The 17,850-nt window shown below is 38.5% G+C and overlaps 1 protein-coding gene across 2 annotated transcripts in view; it reads right to left on the reverse strand.

Moving 5' to 3' along the window:
* Positions 1–17,850, reverse strand: part of LOC118164422 (cytochrome b5 reductase 4) — a 36,728-nt gene that overhangs the window by 7,842 nt on the left and 11,036 nt on the right. For both annotated transcript variants that reach the window (XM_035321942.1, XM_035321941.1), the window contains 8 exons: positions 11,973–12,027; positions 10,454–10,511; positions 10,257–10,350; positions 9,613–9,645; positions 8,809–8,931; positions 2,772–2,912; positions 2,484–2,636; positions 1,819–1,969 (listed from right to left, as the gene is read on the reverse strand). In XM_035321942.1, the coding sequence (XP_035177833.1) occupies positions 1,819–1,969; positions 2,484–2,636; positions 2,772–2,912; positions 8,809–8,931; positions 9,613–9,645; positions 10,257–10,350; positions 10,454–10,511; positions 11,973–12,027 (808 nt within the window). The remainder of the gene's footprint in view (positions 1–1,818; positions 1,970–2,483; positions 2,637–2,771; positions 2,913–8,808; positions 8,932–9,612; positions 9,646–10,256; positions 10,351–10,453; positions 10,512–11,972; positions 12,028–17,850) is intronic.

Below are 17,850 nucleotides of genomic sequence, written 5' to 3' on the forward strand. Positions count from 1 at the left end.
TTGTAAAACATAATCAAGTGGTATGTAGAAACTCAAGAAAGCAAAAAGAAAACTTGAGCAGAGATACTATTAAAAAAAAAAAGGGGTGGTCTGCCTCAGTACCTCTATGGTTACGTAGCAAAGATACTTAACAATACTGGACTACCACTTCATGTACAACTTGGTCTATTTTAGAAGTTAGTAACTAAACCAAAACCTCTGTGTAGTCTGAAAGTATAGAAGACTTATCCAACACCCTGGTTCCAAAGGGATTCCTGCCCACAGAGGGACAGTTTTCATCTAATTGCATTAACTGATTCTCAGTTGCATGAATTACTGCTCCAGTTTTGCAACCTTCTTATGGCAATGTTTCTTATTTCAAAGATTACTGTGACCGCCTGTCACAGGCTTCAAGCACTAGAGCAGTTCAAGTTTCTCCAGCTGTTGGCCATATTTACTTTATTGTAGTTTACTTTATCTAGACTTCCTCAGAGTCATCTCTTGAAGCCAACAGACTTAAGTCACAGGCCAAGGAGGACTTCAGGCACAGATCGGTCTCGACTCATGCTTCAGTTAATGAAGTAGATAGTAAATTTATGCTCCAGTGTCTTTTTTTGCTTTGAGCACAAAAGATGAGAAGCAGAAATTTCCTCAATGGCATTAGACAGGAGACAGACATGCAAAAGAAATAGAACCAGCTAGCAGTTGTTCTCCAAGTTTGAAGCGTCAGCAATGGTAGGTTTAATAGTTATCCTCCTGGCCCTCAAAGAAAACAAAGAGTGACAAACAAAGAAAACAATCAAAAACATGCATAAATGAAAACAGATGGAGCAATACCTGAAGAAAGATACATATGGAGGACTTTAAAGGGGCAGGTTTCCAAAGCAACAAAATCATAAATTAAAAAGAAACAATTTTAAAAACCAATATCAAAAAGAAAACAACTAAACACAATAAAAAGTTTGACTGATGCACTGAAATTGCAGCAAGATTTGCCTAAACCATTGAAAGGAATGATATTATAGAAATGTACTTTCAACAACACATACTTGAAGAAGGCATGAGTACATTCTCTCCACATACAGCAAAGACTAGGATTTGCAAGGCAAGACCACGTGTAAGTACATTCAGCGTACACATGGACAATCACGTCAAGCAGAAGTACTAGTTCTGGGGTTCTGAAGGACATAAGTGGCCAAAACAACAAGTTCACTTAAGCTAGAAGAGGTATCGCTTCCTATTAGAGATTTTATGAGCAGCACACAGAACACATCTCCAATACTCATCCTTTTATGCATCTGAATAAACTTAATCCCATGCTTACCTAAATTGCACTTTGGTGAAAACTGGAACTAATCCAGTAAAAAAAATGTTACTATTGTTTAACAGGTGAAAATAATATAAAGGTATGTAAGATATTCTAACAGGTTAAGCAGAAGCCATAACTAAACAACCATAAATGTCCTCAATTAGAAAACAACACCTACACTGCAACTTTCAGTATTAGAAGGCACTCAAATTTAGAACTAGTTTAAAAAAAAAAGAAATCAGATTTTCTACTTGATGAACGGATTTATATCACAACTAAAATCCAAAATTCAAATCAGACCCTTTTGCTGATAGTAGCCAATAACAAATGTGTAAATTCCCAAAGACCCTGACAGAGTATTCCCTAAAGCATGCCAGTTTTTGGCATAATCCAAATAAAAATGCTTTTCTGTCCCACCCCCCCCTTTTTTTTAATTGTTTTATTAACACTGAGGGTTGCCTCTCACATTTCATCTCGTTCTTCTTATAGATTACACTAGATTGGTTCTAAACCATAAGACACATACATACCGGAGACAACTAACTTCAGTCAGAGCAAAATTCAGCAGTTTAACCATTGGTGTGAAGCCTGTGCCTGCTGCCAAGAAAAAGAGGTCTTCTGAAGTTTGAACTTGTGACTTCTTGAAGTTACCTTCAGGATTGCTGACAGAAATATAGTCCCCTATATAGTCAAAATGGAATGGTAAATCTTAATGAGATGAACAAGCTAACTAGCATTCTGATTTTTAAAAGGTCCTTTTATACTCCATTTTTGTAGCATTAGGGTTCTTTACAAAAAGGTATCATACATATCAAATATGGATTGTTTTTGTTAAAGGAACAGGTGTTCAATTAAAATGTCTCGTTTTGATGGATTTTACATTATACAAGTACATAAACATTTGTGAAGTCATTGTTAAAAATCTTCCTTATATCTGAAACAGAAAAAGAAGTATGTCTTAAGTCTAATAAAACAGAACTAGTTTTCTTTAATTAAAAATACAGTGAGATTTTCTAAGAGTTTATCTACTCAAATACAAAATGAACATATTTAGAAGATCACTCCAGAGAATGTTATGTAATGGACGGTTCCTAGTTACACTGAGGATAAGCCTGTACACTTGGGGCCCAGACAGTGAATCTGAAAAGGTAAAACAATTGCTGCAAAACCAAAAAAACCCAAACCATATACTCACCAACTTCCAGGCGGTCAAGTGCCTGCGTGAACAGTCCACAGGAATAAATTTTGATCATTACATATATATGTGCACCATCATGGCAAGATGGTTGTTTGAAATCCAGCGTTAAAGAAGGCAATATAGGTGTGTATGGTTTTACTACTTCTGTCCCTATACAGAAGACAAAGATGTAGTAGAAGAATACAAAAAAATATTATATATCCAGCAAATTTAATGCAAACAACATAGGCTCAAAACAGAGATTTATGTTAATACAACCACGGTCACATTCTGAATTTTTCTTACCTGCAATGACTTGTTTGAGGTAAATGTGCTGTCCAGTGGGAACCTGGAGGTGGGTGCTCTTAGGCAACATTAAGCAGAAGAGCTTGGTGTCGTGGGTAACTTCTGTCTTAGAAACCAGCTTGCATTTCCTGTAGAACAGTCCTAAAAACATGGTTTTACTTGTTACTTAAGCCTCAACCTGTGTCTTTCTATTCTTACACATCTTTTAATGAGAGAGAAAGAGCCATGTATTTCACTAAATGCTGTTATAAAAAGACTACAAACAGATGCTTCTTGTATCATTGCTTTTTCTAAATAACTTTTCTAATTTGGGGCTCAGGAATCACCTATGGTGCCTCATGGGAGGCACTTTACAGACTGAATCTGCATGTAACTAGTTCGCATTGACTAAGAAGTAGAAAAAAACCACCAAATACTAGCAGAAAGTGGAACCACCTGTACCACATTGTACCTGCACTTAATTCACTGTAGGACTTCAGCATGAATACACATATGCAGATTAAAAACAGCTTGAGTGACGCAAATGAAAAGAAGGTGAGGCACAGCACCACAGTCTTCACTAGCAGCCTACCAAAGCCCACCCAACACCCTGGGTATTTATTCCACTGAGCTCCCTGTAATTTTGCAGTTTCACTGCTGTTAACACAGCCACTATTTCTGACATGGCTACCTATAGGTAATTGTGGAAAGTTCTTGTGGAAAGATGGCATATAGTGACTAATGAGTATCCTTCAGCACGGTTTCATCAGCTACTACCCTAGCTTGGTCCGCTTACAGTAACCATATCATTAGTGCCACAGTACATCAGAGCACCTTACAAATTCAGAACACCCATAGGAATTTCTACCATGTTGCTCAAAATGCAAAACAGGTTACAGCAGAAACTTAATTATTGACAATAGTTTAAAAATTCAAGTGTCCACATTCATGTGGAGCCTCTTCACCTTTCGATACACAAGTTTAACAGCCTAGCAGCATTCATTAGCTAAGAGCCTTGCACAGTTTTTCAGGTACATAATCCCAATGCTTAAATGCTTACACTTGACATAAGATAAAACATACATGCCTATAAAGGCAAAGCACACTTTAGCATCATCAATATTTTGGTCAGGATTCGGTGCCTCTTAGCTAGGTAGAAATGATGAACTCCAGTTATATGTTCACATGCTTACTTAAACCAACTACAAGGTCATATGTAAAGTACAAACTTCTGTTGATACAGCTGTTTGTGAAGGCAAATACAGCAAGATATTCCTTAACTGCAATAGTCACTTAACTGACAGAGGTCTGTGCCATTGCCATAATAGGTTAGCATTTGTCGATTTGTGGACAAGTGTCCTGGCTTTCCTAAAATATACACAGGAATAATAATTGCCACATATGGCATATTACAGCATATTGCAGAAATCTGGATACAACACTGGGGATGTAAACTGAGGATGACCAGAAGTCATTTTTCCACTTCAACCTGAAGAAGAACATTTCTGAGCCAAGCCCTTGTTTCAGTACGGCAGTATTTTAGCTCTAACCTAAAAGTATTATCAGACTGATAAAACCACTCTGCCTAAATAGGTCTGTAAATATGTGTAGTTATGCCTGGAAATGCACATTCATGTTCTAAACCTCAGTTGTGTGTGAAGTTTGTGCATGGACTAAATTAGCATCATCTGCATTACATACCACTATTGTCACAGTAGGTGGCCATGGCGCTTTTCTGCTTACCCTTGTTTTAAGCTACTCAACTATCTACTAGTGAGTTATACACCACAAATGCTTGCAGAGACATGATGTAAAGCCTCTGACGGGATATAGATCTTTTTATCTTAATACTCCCTCATGTCTTTCATCTAACATCCTACAAACTTGCTTATTTTCAACGAGCAAACATTTCAGATGTACTGAAAGAATTGCCCTGAAAAACGGAAGGCAATAATACAATTTCATACCAATCTTGTAACGCAAAACAACAGGAGCTCTCCGGCTATAAAATAAATTCTATAAAATGTTTGTTGTAATTTGCTCTTCTATCATCCTTTTGAAAAACAGTATGTACTAAGATCGCTAAGTATATGCTTTGTGTATTATATTTGTATACCGTGTCTTTTACAGTATACAAGTAATATAGAGTAGAGCACGCTTTAGTATAATGTCAGCTCAGATTGCTGTCAATTCTTCAGACTTAAGAATTATCTCACAGGATATGGGTGGTTCACGGTATATCCCACAAATCCTCATCAGCTAATACTGTTCCAGGTATTTGTAAGGAAAGGGGGAGAGAAAGAGAGAGGTTAAAAAACTGATTCATCAACTGATTCACTATTTCTTGACCTTTCCGATCTGACAAATTCCAGCCTTTTCTACATGTAACAAACTAACCTTTACCTCCCCCTTTTTAATTTTCCATACAGAACTTCTGTCCTAAATCACTTGATCTGACTTTAGAAAATTCTGACCTTTCTAGGACTGAGCAAACTCCTCGTTCAGGTTGTCCTCTTTACTGTATTAAATAAAATTAGTTCTCCCAATAAAATTTGGAGTCACAAGCAAAAACAGTTGGCAATGTGGAAAAGCCTTTCACAACACCAGCATCTGATAGCAAACTGGAGAACAGTTGCTTTTAGCTACTCATGAAGGCAAGTTACTGGCAGACACCAAAGACATAGGATTTGCTATTATACATAAGCAAAAGGCACTGCTCTCACAATTTTGTAGAATGATGCAATTTCTAGTTTTCAATGTAGGACGTTAGGCTTCATCAAGCTTTCCAGGATTGTGCAGACATTGAGTGTCAGTGTCACAGCACCAGATCTTCTCTAGTAATATATTTTGCTTAAACATACTTCTTATTGTCAGTGTTAAACTTTCCCAGCAAAATCCTAAACACTTTAGTTTTCAGAAATAGTTTTCTGTGCATGGCCATAAGAACTCTTCAAGACTGAGGGGATTCCAGGCTTGAAAGCAGCAGTACAGAGGCTGGACCATTCACTCCTAAAGCAAGTCAAAAGGACAAATGAAATACTTCAGTACCAATGTATGCCCAACTTGAGTCCTTCAATAAAATTTTGTTTCCATGGACATGTTTACAAAAGAATAGTTCATTCTGTCCCCTTAAAGATCACAACATCAGGTTAGAGATGTCACTCTGCTGAACATCTTCCTCTGCTGGAATCAATAACTACAGCACCATGATTCACACACGCATGACATGAGATCTATTAACACAACTGGAAGTGTGGAAATATTCTGAGTAAAATTACTACCTTTATTAGAACATCAATAACTTAATCAAAAGAACTACAAACCTACACAAGCTGAATAAAACAGAAAAAAAAACATCTAAAATAAATTAATGTAACTACTTTTCAATTTGCTCCCTGATTTTCAGATGCTTTTAAGCAGTGGAAGAATTTACATGTTATCAGTTACGTTGTCTTCAAGCAAGACCCTCGTACTCAAGGGAAGTAAATGGGCATGCTGAGAGAAAGCAGTGGAAAATATGTAAACCTGAGTGGAAAAGAAAAACAGAATATTTAATGCAATACATCTGTGCTACCACACACATACTGCAGAACAAAAATGCCAGATATAAAGCTATAAAATAGCTTTAACTAGACAGCTCAGGTCTTAGAAGCAAAGCAGATCTCAAGGCCCTACTTCAGCACCAGTGCTGCTTCTGTTACTCTAGCCTGCCTGCTTGCCTAGAAGAGGCACCAGCCTGCAGAGTTCAGTACAGACATACCACACAAGTCACTATATACCTCACACCAGTTGCTCCACCTGCTCTCCTCAGCCATGACAAAATTTGAGGAACTCTTCTCAATAGAATAAGGGCAAGTTACTTCATTTATGGCACTGATTTATTTTTTTTAAATGCTTGTTTTTTATATAGCAAGTGATACATCATGTAAGTACAGCTGTTTACAAAACCAGTACATCCTTCCTCTGCCCTTTTATATAGTCCTTGTAGACCTTTCTCAGCTATCTCACAGCTATGCACTGGAGTATTGTAAGTGGCTAAGAATATATAGTTAACTGGATTCTGGTCAGCATCATATGCATTTATGTTATCTTACTGCAGTGTTTAGGAGGAAATTCTTCACTCAGAGGGTGCTGAGGCACTGGAACAGGTGCCCAGAGAAGCTGTGGATGCCCCATCCCTGAAGGTGTTCAAGGCCAGGTTGGATGGGGCTTTGAGCAACCTGGTCCCTGCCTATGGCAGGGGGTTGGAACTAGGTGATCTTTAAGGTCCCTGCCAACCCAAACCATTCTGTGGTTCACAATACTTCTAAACATAGTATTCTGTGTTAAAAGTGCTCCTGGCCTGGGCATAAGTAAGTAGTCAAACTGCATGTGTTCAACCCTGGTAATATTACTATCCTGGAATGCAAAATAAACTACACTAAACTGTAAGTAGCATTAAGGAGAACCTCTTTATCTGCAACACACTTCATACTAACAGTTTCTGCAGATTATTAAAGAAAATCCAAACTTCTCTTCAAAGACCTATTTAACTCCACAAACAAAAATGCATTGCTTCACTTACGAGGTCAGAATTACTTAGCAGGCTGGAAGTCTACACTATTTTATTTCCAGGATAAAGTTGCTATGCTTCAGAAAAAAAAGTAGTTTTGTATACAAAACCAAAATTTCACATCCAGTAAAGACAAGAAAAAAAATCTAGAGCTGTTAATTAGTTTCTATAACTCTCAGTGTAAGAGGTATTTCTCGACATTTAACACTATTTTGCTCCCATAGAAGTGGAATCAAAACCAAAACCCTGACAATTTAGAGACAAGGGGACACAATTACAAGCATTAACTGGGAGGGGCTATTTAAGACTAAATTATACAGACAGAAGTTATGCAAACACATAGATGTTGGAGGCTCATGTTTGCATAGTTTAGTCTTAATTATTATGTCTGAGCTGAAAGTGCAGAGATGGAATAAAGGAAAAGTACTTAAGACTAAACATTCTGTTTCTATAAGCCTTCTGGTATATTCCTTTTTTTTTTTTGATCATTCAAAATTCTAACGTTAAAGTGGATAAAAACAGTTTCTGAAACACTCATAAGCAAAACTACAACCTGCATAGCCTAAGCGTACCTAAAAGATGTCTTCATTTTGGACCACAGTAATCTCTCAACTTTAAAGGCCTAATTACCTTAACTAAGAGGTATACAACACAGTGATCGACATTTAATTAGCTCTTAAAGTGTACAGCTTTGCTCTTACACATAAGGCAGACTAAAGTCAAAAAGTCAGTTTTTGAGCATAAGTAGGCAGAGGGCCAACAGAGCTTTTGAGAAACAGGGAAGTTGCAGTAACATCAGGAACACCTTTATTTTATATAATGTAATATATATATAATGCAATTGTGTATAAATTCCTAATTTAGCTGTAAAAAAAGAATCACAGCGATCAGGGTAATGCACTTGAATGTTGTCTCCTGTTCATGCTATTCTGTTACCACAAAATGTATTCATACAAACACAGTAGCTTATTCAGAGCTCATTTAATCATAGGGCAAGGTACAAAGATGTAGGCTGCTGGAACAACATTACAGCATTGAAAATGCATCTGTAGTAACAGTTGGAAGTAGGGATTTTTGTTCTTTCACTACTGTTACTACTACATTGATTGACACAAGGCTGTGCACCATCTCCTCAGGGTCTAATGAGGTTTTCAGATGGAAGAAGGGATATTATGCACACAGCTAGCCATAAGATGTCAACAACTCTCAGGCAGTTTTCACCTTCCCCTGTTAGGTTCTCCCAATCTTTCAGCAAACCTGAAAGACCTCCAATTCTACTGTGGGACAAAACAAGCAAATCAAACTGGGGGAAAAAAAATAAAAAGAGGCTTCTATCCTGAATCTGTTCAAGGAGAATACCTGAGCAGCTTTCAACAAGACCAGAAAACATTCTTGAAAGAAATGAAGTGTGACTACTGAAATGAAAAATCCTGGGAGAAACCAAGTATGCCTACTTGCCCCCAGAAGTCTTAAAAGAACTGGTAACATGGCCATGAAACTGTTTACCTCTGTCTGTGCGTTTGATAAATGTATTATGACTCTCCAAGGGCCGTCCCAGCACTTTCCAATGCATGTTATCCTTTTTCTTTAAGATAATCTCTACCTTGCCAACTTTTTCAGCAATATTCACTACAAGAGAAAATAGTTTGATACTGTTACTTTTACTTACATTTTGTGCAACAAAATAATTTTACTCCTCTATTATAATTAAACTCTAGAGGGATTAGTCATTTCTCAAGACACAGAATTAATGCATTAAATTATAATACTAAATTAAATGCACTGCCAGCTATTTCTGTGTAATGTTTTAAAGTGCATTTAAATCAACAAGCACTAGCTCAACATGCATGATGAATGGGCCATATTTACTAAATATATTGTGACAATACTCACAGCTCATCTGGTCAGAAATAATGCTCATGAATTCAGAATCCTTTTTTACTCGAAATATTTCACTGCCATTATTTACTTACTCCTTTCTTTTAAAGGCCATCTGAATGAACAAATAAGTTTAAGAAAATCCCACTTGAAGCAAAGAATGGTTTACAAATACGCAACTGAAGAAATTTATAATTATTTTAGCATTTAGTGATGCTTAGAGGGATCAGAAAACCATAAACATATTACTTTTACAGACCTAAATGCCAAAACGAAAAAAAATAATAATAATTTAATGGATTAATTTGGTTGACAGCGTCAGAAGCTGATGATAAGAAAAACTGTAAAATATCTAGTAAGTCAGAAAAATAAACTCAAGTTCTATATTCTGATGTTAGAAGAGATACAGAAGAGTTGCAAGAGACAACTTACCATCAAAGTCTTCTCGAACTGCATGATCCAAGTCTGAAATAAAGAAAAACAAACCATTATAAAGCAAAAACATTACCTTCCAGTCCTCATATATACATACAGCTTAAGGCTAGAAGTACTGAGTGAGGAAATGAACCTAGAACCCCATGCATCTTTATCTGGCCCTGACATTTCATTCTTGCCTCATATTAGTCTCAGTGACTTCTGCTGGCTAATACTTACCATTAAGAATAGCATCATTTTTTATTTTTTAAAACAGTGACTCATCTGAAATTAACAGTCTATGCAAATCTAAATCATTCCACTTGTCCTTTTTGAATAAGGGCATTTGAATAACCATCAACAATACACACTTGCAGAAAATCCTGCACAACTTTTACACCAATTTCTTACTACATTTTATTCTATGTGGCTTAGGACATCAAATAAGAAACGGAACTTAAAAAATTACATACATACTAAACTTGAAGATGCTAGTCAGTAATGTAATTCCTTGACATTAGGCTACTTTAAAGTAATTGTCTCCAATAAAAGAGGAATAAAACATTAATTGGTATATATAAGACACATACGGTCTGTTGAGAAGGTTTCAATAAAGCAGCATGAAAATTCATTATTTTCAATTGCAAGGATACTGTACCTACCAAGTTCTATAAGATACGAGTGGTCAGCCAGGATGATCTCTCCCCTTAATCTTTTGTCTTGACAGTCAACTATCACCAACTCTGCGTTCATATCCTTTCATAGGCAAGGAAAAGGAGCATTTTAATTAAATTCTCCCAGAATTCAAGCTGGATCACAACTGGATCTTGTAATCGTCTCTTTCATAAAATACATTTACCTTCTGCTTAGTATATATGACAATAGTGATCAAACCATCTGTTTGGAACCAGTCATAACTGTAAAACAAAATATACAGGAAAGAAAGAAAATCATACTTTTTTTTCAGCATACCAAAATATGTTTAACCAGCAGTTTTCAAGCAGAGTTTCTTTTGCAAAGTTACCAGCCAAATACGTTATGTACTATGTTTTCAAGAGGTAATCCCAGAGCCAATAATTTTGAAAAGATAATTAATATAAAAGCAGTCTAATTACCCATCCTGATAGTCATCACATTGTAGTTAAAGTTATATGACAGTGGCTTTACTTAAAAACCACATGCATCCTCTTTGCAACAAATGAATCTTAATAGAAAGATGGTCAAAGGCCTTGGCTCCAAACAAAATAACTAAATTGCCAGAGTGGGTTCCAAGAGTTATGGATTAAATGCATATATCAGAAAATCACAATTCCCTTCATCTCCCCAAATCAAGGTTTTACATTCCCATGTTCGCAAGCAACCCAAACATTACAATTAATAAAGGGTAAGGTAAGCAGTCGAAGGGCATTCTTTCTGATTGCTTGCACTGCCTTAAACTTGCCAAGGTTCCCAACACCTCTTTGGCACAGTAACTTACCCACCCAAACCCAGAAAAGCTTTCAATTTCTCTTCCCGTTTTCATGGGGCCCATCCATCTGACTATCTTACACCTGGCTCTCCACTGTATGACATCTACAGCTCTGACCTGGCTCCAGAATCATCAAGCTGCAATCCCAGTCAAAGTCAACTCTATCGCCACAATGAGGTAACACCTTGCATCTGCATTACTACTGTCTTCTCCCTTCCCTGTGACCTAATTACTTCTGTCTACTGTTTGAACCTCTCCGACCCATGAAGAAGGGATGGTTGCATGTGACTAGCCCAGAGATTACCAATTCACAGGAGATTTTGATGCAGTCAGAAACTGAACCTTTTGGGCTCAAGGAATAATGAAGTAGAACGATACCTCAGTGACAAGAGCAGACATATCACAGTGGTTTTTTTAGGGTCTGTTTTGTTTTACATTTGCAAATTGCAGAAACCTGGATAGCACTATCACATCTTAAAGCATTCCATCCTGAAATGAGGTACTTCTCCAAGGCATGCCAACTCATACTTTCACAGACAAATAACTCAAGTCAAAAAAAGTAATCAGCCCAGCTGGAATCACTTCCCAGGAGTTTTCTCAAGAAGTACGGTTGGGGAGCCAGTGAAAATAAACCATATATTTATATGCAATGCAGGGCAGTAAAAGTGTTAGAAACCAGCAGAGCAAGCCAAGAAACATGCATTATGGTCTGCTTATAAGGTCAACATGACCTCTGGCAAGTTGTTTAAACGTGAACTTCTACCATTCTCTTATAAGGATGAAAGTTATGAAACACACTCCTTTAGCCAAAACACTGAGATCTAAACATGTAAAAGGTTGCCTTCATTTACCAAGAACTGCATAGAGTTATTAAATAGAATGTGTAAAAGAATGAAAAATAAAAGCTTACCTTGGAATTAAATCTCTAGCAGAAGCACCCTGTACGCTCTTCTCAGAAACCATACCTAGAAAGGGCAGAGAGTCATAAAAATATGTGCTGTGACACTCATTTAATTAAAACCATAAATATATACATAAAAATAAATATTCTATATGCAAAATACCCCTCCTCGATAGATGGTATTTTCTTTCCACAGGACTGCTGGAAGTATTCATGCATTTCTTAAATTTTTGCTATTATTCAGCACTTGCTCCTGGAGAGGAGGCTCCTAGAACATGAAATTCTGTTTCAGAAACTGAGTTCCATATACCACAGAACCTGTGCACACAGGCTTCCTGGTACACGTAAGTTGGTCTCTGTTTCATTAGGTATTAGCTTGTGCTTTTACACTTTGTGATAGCAAAGCAGAAAAAAACATTATCTGAATAAATCTAACAGAACTATTTGTTCAGCATAGGTTGCTCTACTTCGTGCTTCGCTAAGGATTTTCACAGAATTCAGCTACTTGCTTTAATTATTAAACATGAAAACCTGAAAAAGCCTTTGCTTGGATACAATACTTGGTGAGTCTTCGCAAAAGTCAATTGGACTAATCTACATGGAAACAACATATCTGGCAACAATTTGAGCACAGATAACAGGTTAAAGCAATTGCAATCCTTCATCTATTTCAATACAAGGAAGCTAGATAAAATCAGATAGAAGAAGCTGCACAGGCTTGAATATAATATGATTTGTAACACTGCAGATAGCAGCAATTTCACTGGACAATGGTCAGGCAGAGGTCTAAGGTAACAGTTGGTAAGTGCTGGACAGCTGGAACTGGTTTCAAGTGCATTCAAAGGCAGACCTTGGAAACTTAAAAAGGCTACAAATAAAATAATGATCTAAGAAAATGAGAATTCACACATGAATGATCTTTTATAGGCCAATTAAGTTTTGTAGTTAAACTACAAGTTTAAACACATGAATTATATGGCTTTGCTATGTGGGACATAGATAAAACAAAGAGGACCATTCTGGTCTAATCCAATCTGCCAAAACTATAAACCGTCCAGATGGGGAATTAACCCAAAACAATTAATACATGCTGGAACTACTTATTCTTTTTCTAATTACCCCTACATTCACACCATCTGCAGCTGCCAAGGAAGCTAAATGGCAGAACAGTCAGATCATTGCAAACGAAAACCAATCATCTCATGATAAAAGCCTTCTCAAAGGCTAAGTCTTTTTCAGGGACTATATTGGGCTTAAATGGCAAGGTTTTGGTTGAAGGGATGGCCTCTATGAGCAGAGCCCAGCAGCTGCCCCATGTCAGATCAGAGCCAGCTCCAGCCAGCTCCAAAAGGGACCCACCGCTGGCTAAAGCCGAGCCAGGGAGCAACACTGGGTGGGCCTCTGGGAGAGCAGATTGAAGGAAGGGAAAAATCTGCTGTGTAACAGCAGCTGGGAGAGAGGAGTGAGATAATGGGAGAGAAGCAGCCCTGCAGACCTCAATGTCAGTGCAGGAGGAGGGCAGGAGGTGCTCCAGGTGACAGAGCAGAAGTTCCCTGCAGACCTTGAAAAGGCCCATGCTCTGGCAGAGCAGATCTCCCCGCTGCAGCCCATGGAGAGGAGCCCACGCAGGAGCAGGGGTCTGGGGGGACCTGCCGCCCGTGGGGGACCCGTGCTGGAGCAGTTTGCTCCTGGGGGATGGACCCTGTGGTACGGAGCCGTGTGGGAGCAGTGCTTGAGGAGCTGCTGCCTGTGGGCAGCCCCCGCAGGCTCAGTCGGGGAAAGACAGCATCCCGTGGGAGGGACCCCACGGGGAGCAGGGACAGAGTGACCGTGAAGGAGCAGCGGGGACGAAGCGTCAGGGACTGACCACAGCCCCCATTCCCTGTTCCCCTGCGCCGCTCAGAGGGAGGAGTTGGAAGAGGGTGGATGGGAAGAAGGTGTTTTTAGTTTGCTCTTAGATCTCACAGCTTTCTACTATTACCAATGGTCAATAAATTAAATTTATCTTCTCTACGCTGAGCCTGTTTTGCCTGTGAGAATAATTGATTTGCAATTTCCTTGTCCTTATCTCAACCCTTGAGCCGTTTTCCATTGTATTTTCTACCCCTGTTCCTTTGAGGAGGGGAAGTGAGAGAGTGGCTGTGTGGTGCCTGAGCACCTAGTGGTGTTAAACCACAACAGAGACGTATAGTATATGCTTAGACTGGCCTCTATGGATACAAGAAATTTATGATCATACACACTCCTGTATGCTTTTGTGGGGCAACAGAAATATACGAACAGCCAGAATAAGACAAGGCATTCTTGCAAACCAAGTTAATTTTGCATTATCCTGAAAAATTGTAAGATTAAGTGAAAACAAGAAATCACATTGTAATAAAAAGAGAATGATTCAGGTGATCAAAGACCCAATTAATTAAGCATTCTTCTGACCACAGTGGTCATAAATAATTAAGAACTGGAGGTGAATCCAAAGGCTGATGGCAGATATGAACTGAATGTGTTTAAGATACTGAGAGAAGCAAGCACCTCTGCACCTCATGAGAGCAAACTTCGGCTTGAGTGAACTTGCTGGCAAAATCCCATAGGAGATCAGATAAGAAGGCTACTGATAGACTCGCTCAGGTTCTCCTTGTAGCCACACTGGAGAGAGCTGAGTTTGCAAGGTGGACTAAGATCTAGACAGAGCATTAGCAGGGCAGCCAGTTGCAAAAGGTGCTGTCAACAATACGAAGTCCAACTGCTGGCTAATTACAGCTGGCATTCCCTAGGGTATGCTAGGTCTGTTCAACATCCTGATTAGCAACAGGAAGCACACGTCCTGTCCCACTGTCAGGAATTATGTAGATGATAACAAATCAGTGAAAGCAGCTGAAAAACTAAAGGTCACGGCTACGATTCAAAGGGACCCTGAAATAGGCTGCCAAAGGCTGCATGAAGCTCAAAAGCAAATGTAGAGTTTTGCACCTTGAACAAAATAATCTTATAAAACAAAACAGGCTGGGTGCCTGACGGGATAGAAAGTAGCTTTGCAGAAAACTTCCTGGGGACATAATAGACAAAAGGAGACAGGACAGATACTACACCCTTTTGGCAATGAAAACCAATTGTATCCTCAGCAAAAACATAGCAATCAGCTTGCGGAAAATGATTCTTCCTCTCTGTTCAGCAATTGTGAGACCACATCTGGAATACTGTGTCCAGTTTTGGCTCCCCAGTGCAGGGCAGCCATTGATATGCACGAGCAACTCCAAGGAAGGGCCACCGACACGGTCATCACTCAGAGCACAAAATATATGAGAGGAGGCTGAGGGAATCGGGCTTGTTCAGCCTGCAGAACAAGCAGCTAAGGGACAGGTTTCATTGCAATCTTCAACCACCTATAGAAAAGGAGGTAGGGAGGAAGAAGTACAGAAAAGATAGCCAGACTCTTTTTCAGAGGGAAGCAGCTGAAAGCAACAGACAAGTAGCATCCAGGAAAATTCTGTTTATATTATTAAAAACAAAACACCACCACAAACGTCTTCCCTTCTCATGATCATGGGGCTGCTCATGAGCACTCTGATCTAGCATCAAAGTTCACCCTGCCATGAGCAGGGGAGTGGACCAAACTAGCTCCAGATGTTTATTTCAGCCTAAATTACTTTATGATTCGGTGAAATCTGTCTGTATCTATTGTTTTCTTCGTTCTTCTAAGGCCCAGAACAAGCCCAATCCATATTTATGAACTCCAAATATTAATAAGAAAAATAGGAATGCATATATTACTTAACGCTGAAGAACTCCAGCTGGTTGAACCATGAGACTTAGCTTTCTGTACTTGAAGCACTAACTCAAACTCTCCTCCCATCACCCTCTTCTTTGCCATATGTATTTTCAAGTTCTGATGTGTTTAGACTGAAACACCAGCTTGTTTTCAGATGGCAGAACTGCCAAAGTCATTTATTTTACCATTAATATTACAGAAATGTTCATCTTAATAGTTTGGGTACAAAAGAAATTCAGCTTAGCTTGAAGGTGCAAGGTTGGGAAGATCATTTGTAAAGTATGTGCTTGATGCTAACTTGCTTTCAATCAAATAGGAAATTTTCAAGCCTTTCACTGTCTTGGGAATGGCAGTGTTTTGAAATGTTGATGTCTTTTGTTTGAAACTCATACATGAAGAGATGTCCAGGAGCACATCCATCTTTGAGGCTGTAATCATGAGTAATATATTCTGGAAACTTCAGCTTTCATTGTCCCTTACATTATACAAAATTGATGTTCAGAAGAATCAAGGATGTATTTGATAGATCTGAGCATACTACACAATAATCATTTATTTTAGATCAATACAACAAAGATGTCTTCACTAGTGCCCAAACTTCCTAATTTTTTTTTTTTTTTTAAAATGGTGTCTATGTAGGCTCCTCTTTCCACATTTCAGACAGCGCTGCTTATTTCTAGTCTCAGTTTAAGTTTACAAGAGCTTAAGTTTACGCTGAGACACAGCAACTGAATACAACAAATCTCTTAGAAAGTAAAATACATATGTCCACAACAGTCAAAGTCAGTGCAAAAAAAACAGGAACTGACCCCTCCTATTTTGGAAAAAGTCTTGCCAAACAGATAAACTGAATACAAGAAGCAAGCATCAGTACCAGGCAATTTCAAAATCAGGCAGTTTCAGTGGAAAACACAATCAGAATAATTTCATACGTCTCTTGACAAGTCACATAATCTGGACAAAAGTTATTTCTGGGAGCATGAGGGGAATCAAAACAGGAAGAAAGGAGTACTGCTTATTATTCTTTGTCTGCATCTACTGTGAACATGAAAGAAGCACAGGAAAGCTCCAGGCAGCTAGACAAGCACAAAAATTAAGGATTTCATGAACAAACATAAGTGAGGAGATGAACTGAAATAGACGCTACAGTTAGTCTTCTACTTGAATCAAAATGCTTATGGTGTATTTTATGACTACTAACTGCTGCCAAGTGACATAATTCTGATAAAATAAAGCAAAATTTGTCTTCTAATTCTCCCTGCTCTTCAAAGCAATATTGATACGTTCCAGCTTGTTCATTCCTGAAGTCAGGCAGCAGACCCTGTCACAAAGTTTAGCTTAACATCCTATAAGACTATATAGCAAAAGAGGAACAAGTAAAATCAGTCTTGCTTACTTTTATATGGTGTATATTTACTTGTAGGCATTATTGTGTAGCTCAAGCTTGTGCATACTGAAAGGTAAACTGCCTTTTAGAAGACAAATACACTATTCACAGAACACAAGAGAATGGCAAGAAAGACAGTATGAGAACAGAAGGAAACAAGATTCAAATTCATCCGACTAAGCATGGATAAGTACATTTCCTCTAACCATGCCTAGACTTGCGGGCACACCACCCTGAGAGCTTCTCTGACTCTATCTCAAGTCACATCTAGGTTTCTGCTCCTCCTGCCATTCCAAAATTTGACTGTTCCAGGCTCCTTTTCCTAAGATTCAGCCTAGACTTTTCCATGACCAATTTATACCCTTTCATGCTCAAAGGTCAGCCTTCAGCACAAAGTGTATTACTTCCCTTCACAGGTGTTCATCTTATTTCCTCCACCAACACTCCCCCATCACACCTCATCTGATTGGACTTCATAAGCTGTATTATTTTAGGCAGCCTCTTATACGAAGATGACTAATCACTCTATAACTTTTCCCTAAAAAGATCAAAATCAAACGCACAGTTCTCAATCACTAGCAACCACAGCTACCCCCAGTAATCAAGGAGGGCTCGGTGAAAGCTTGTGCAAATCCTGAATGCTTCCCCATTTCTGCAGGGTCACCCTCCTCATGTAACACAGGACTTCATTTGCTCCTCTTAGAGCTACGTAAATTAACAGCCCAGTCATTCCC

Source organism: Oxyura jamaicensis, chromosome 3, assembly GCF_011077185.1.
Source record: "Oxyura jamaicensis isolate SHBP4307 breed ruddy duck chromosome 3, BPBGC_Ojam_1.0, whole genome shotgun sequence".
Lineage (NCBI taxonomy): Eukaryota > Metazoa > Chordata > Aves > Anseriformes > Anatidae > Oxyura > Oxyura jamaicensis.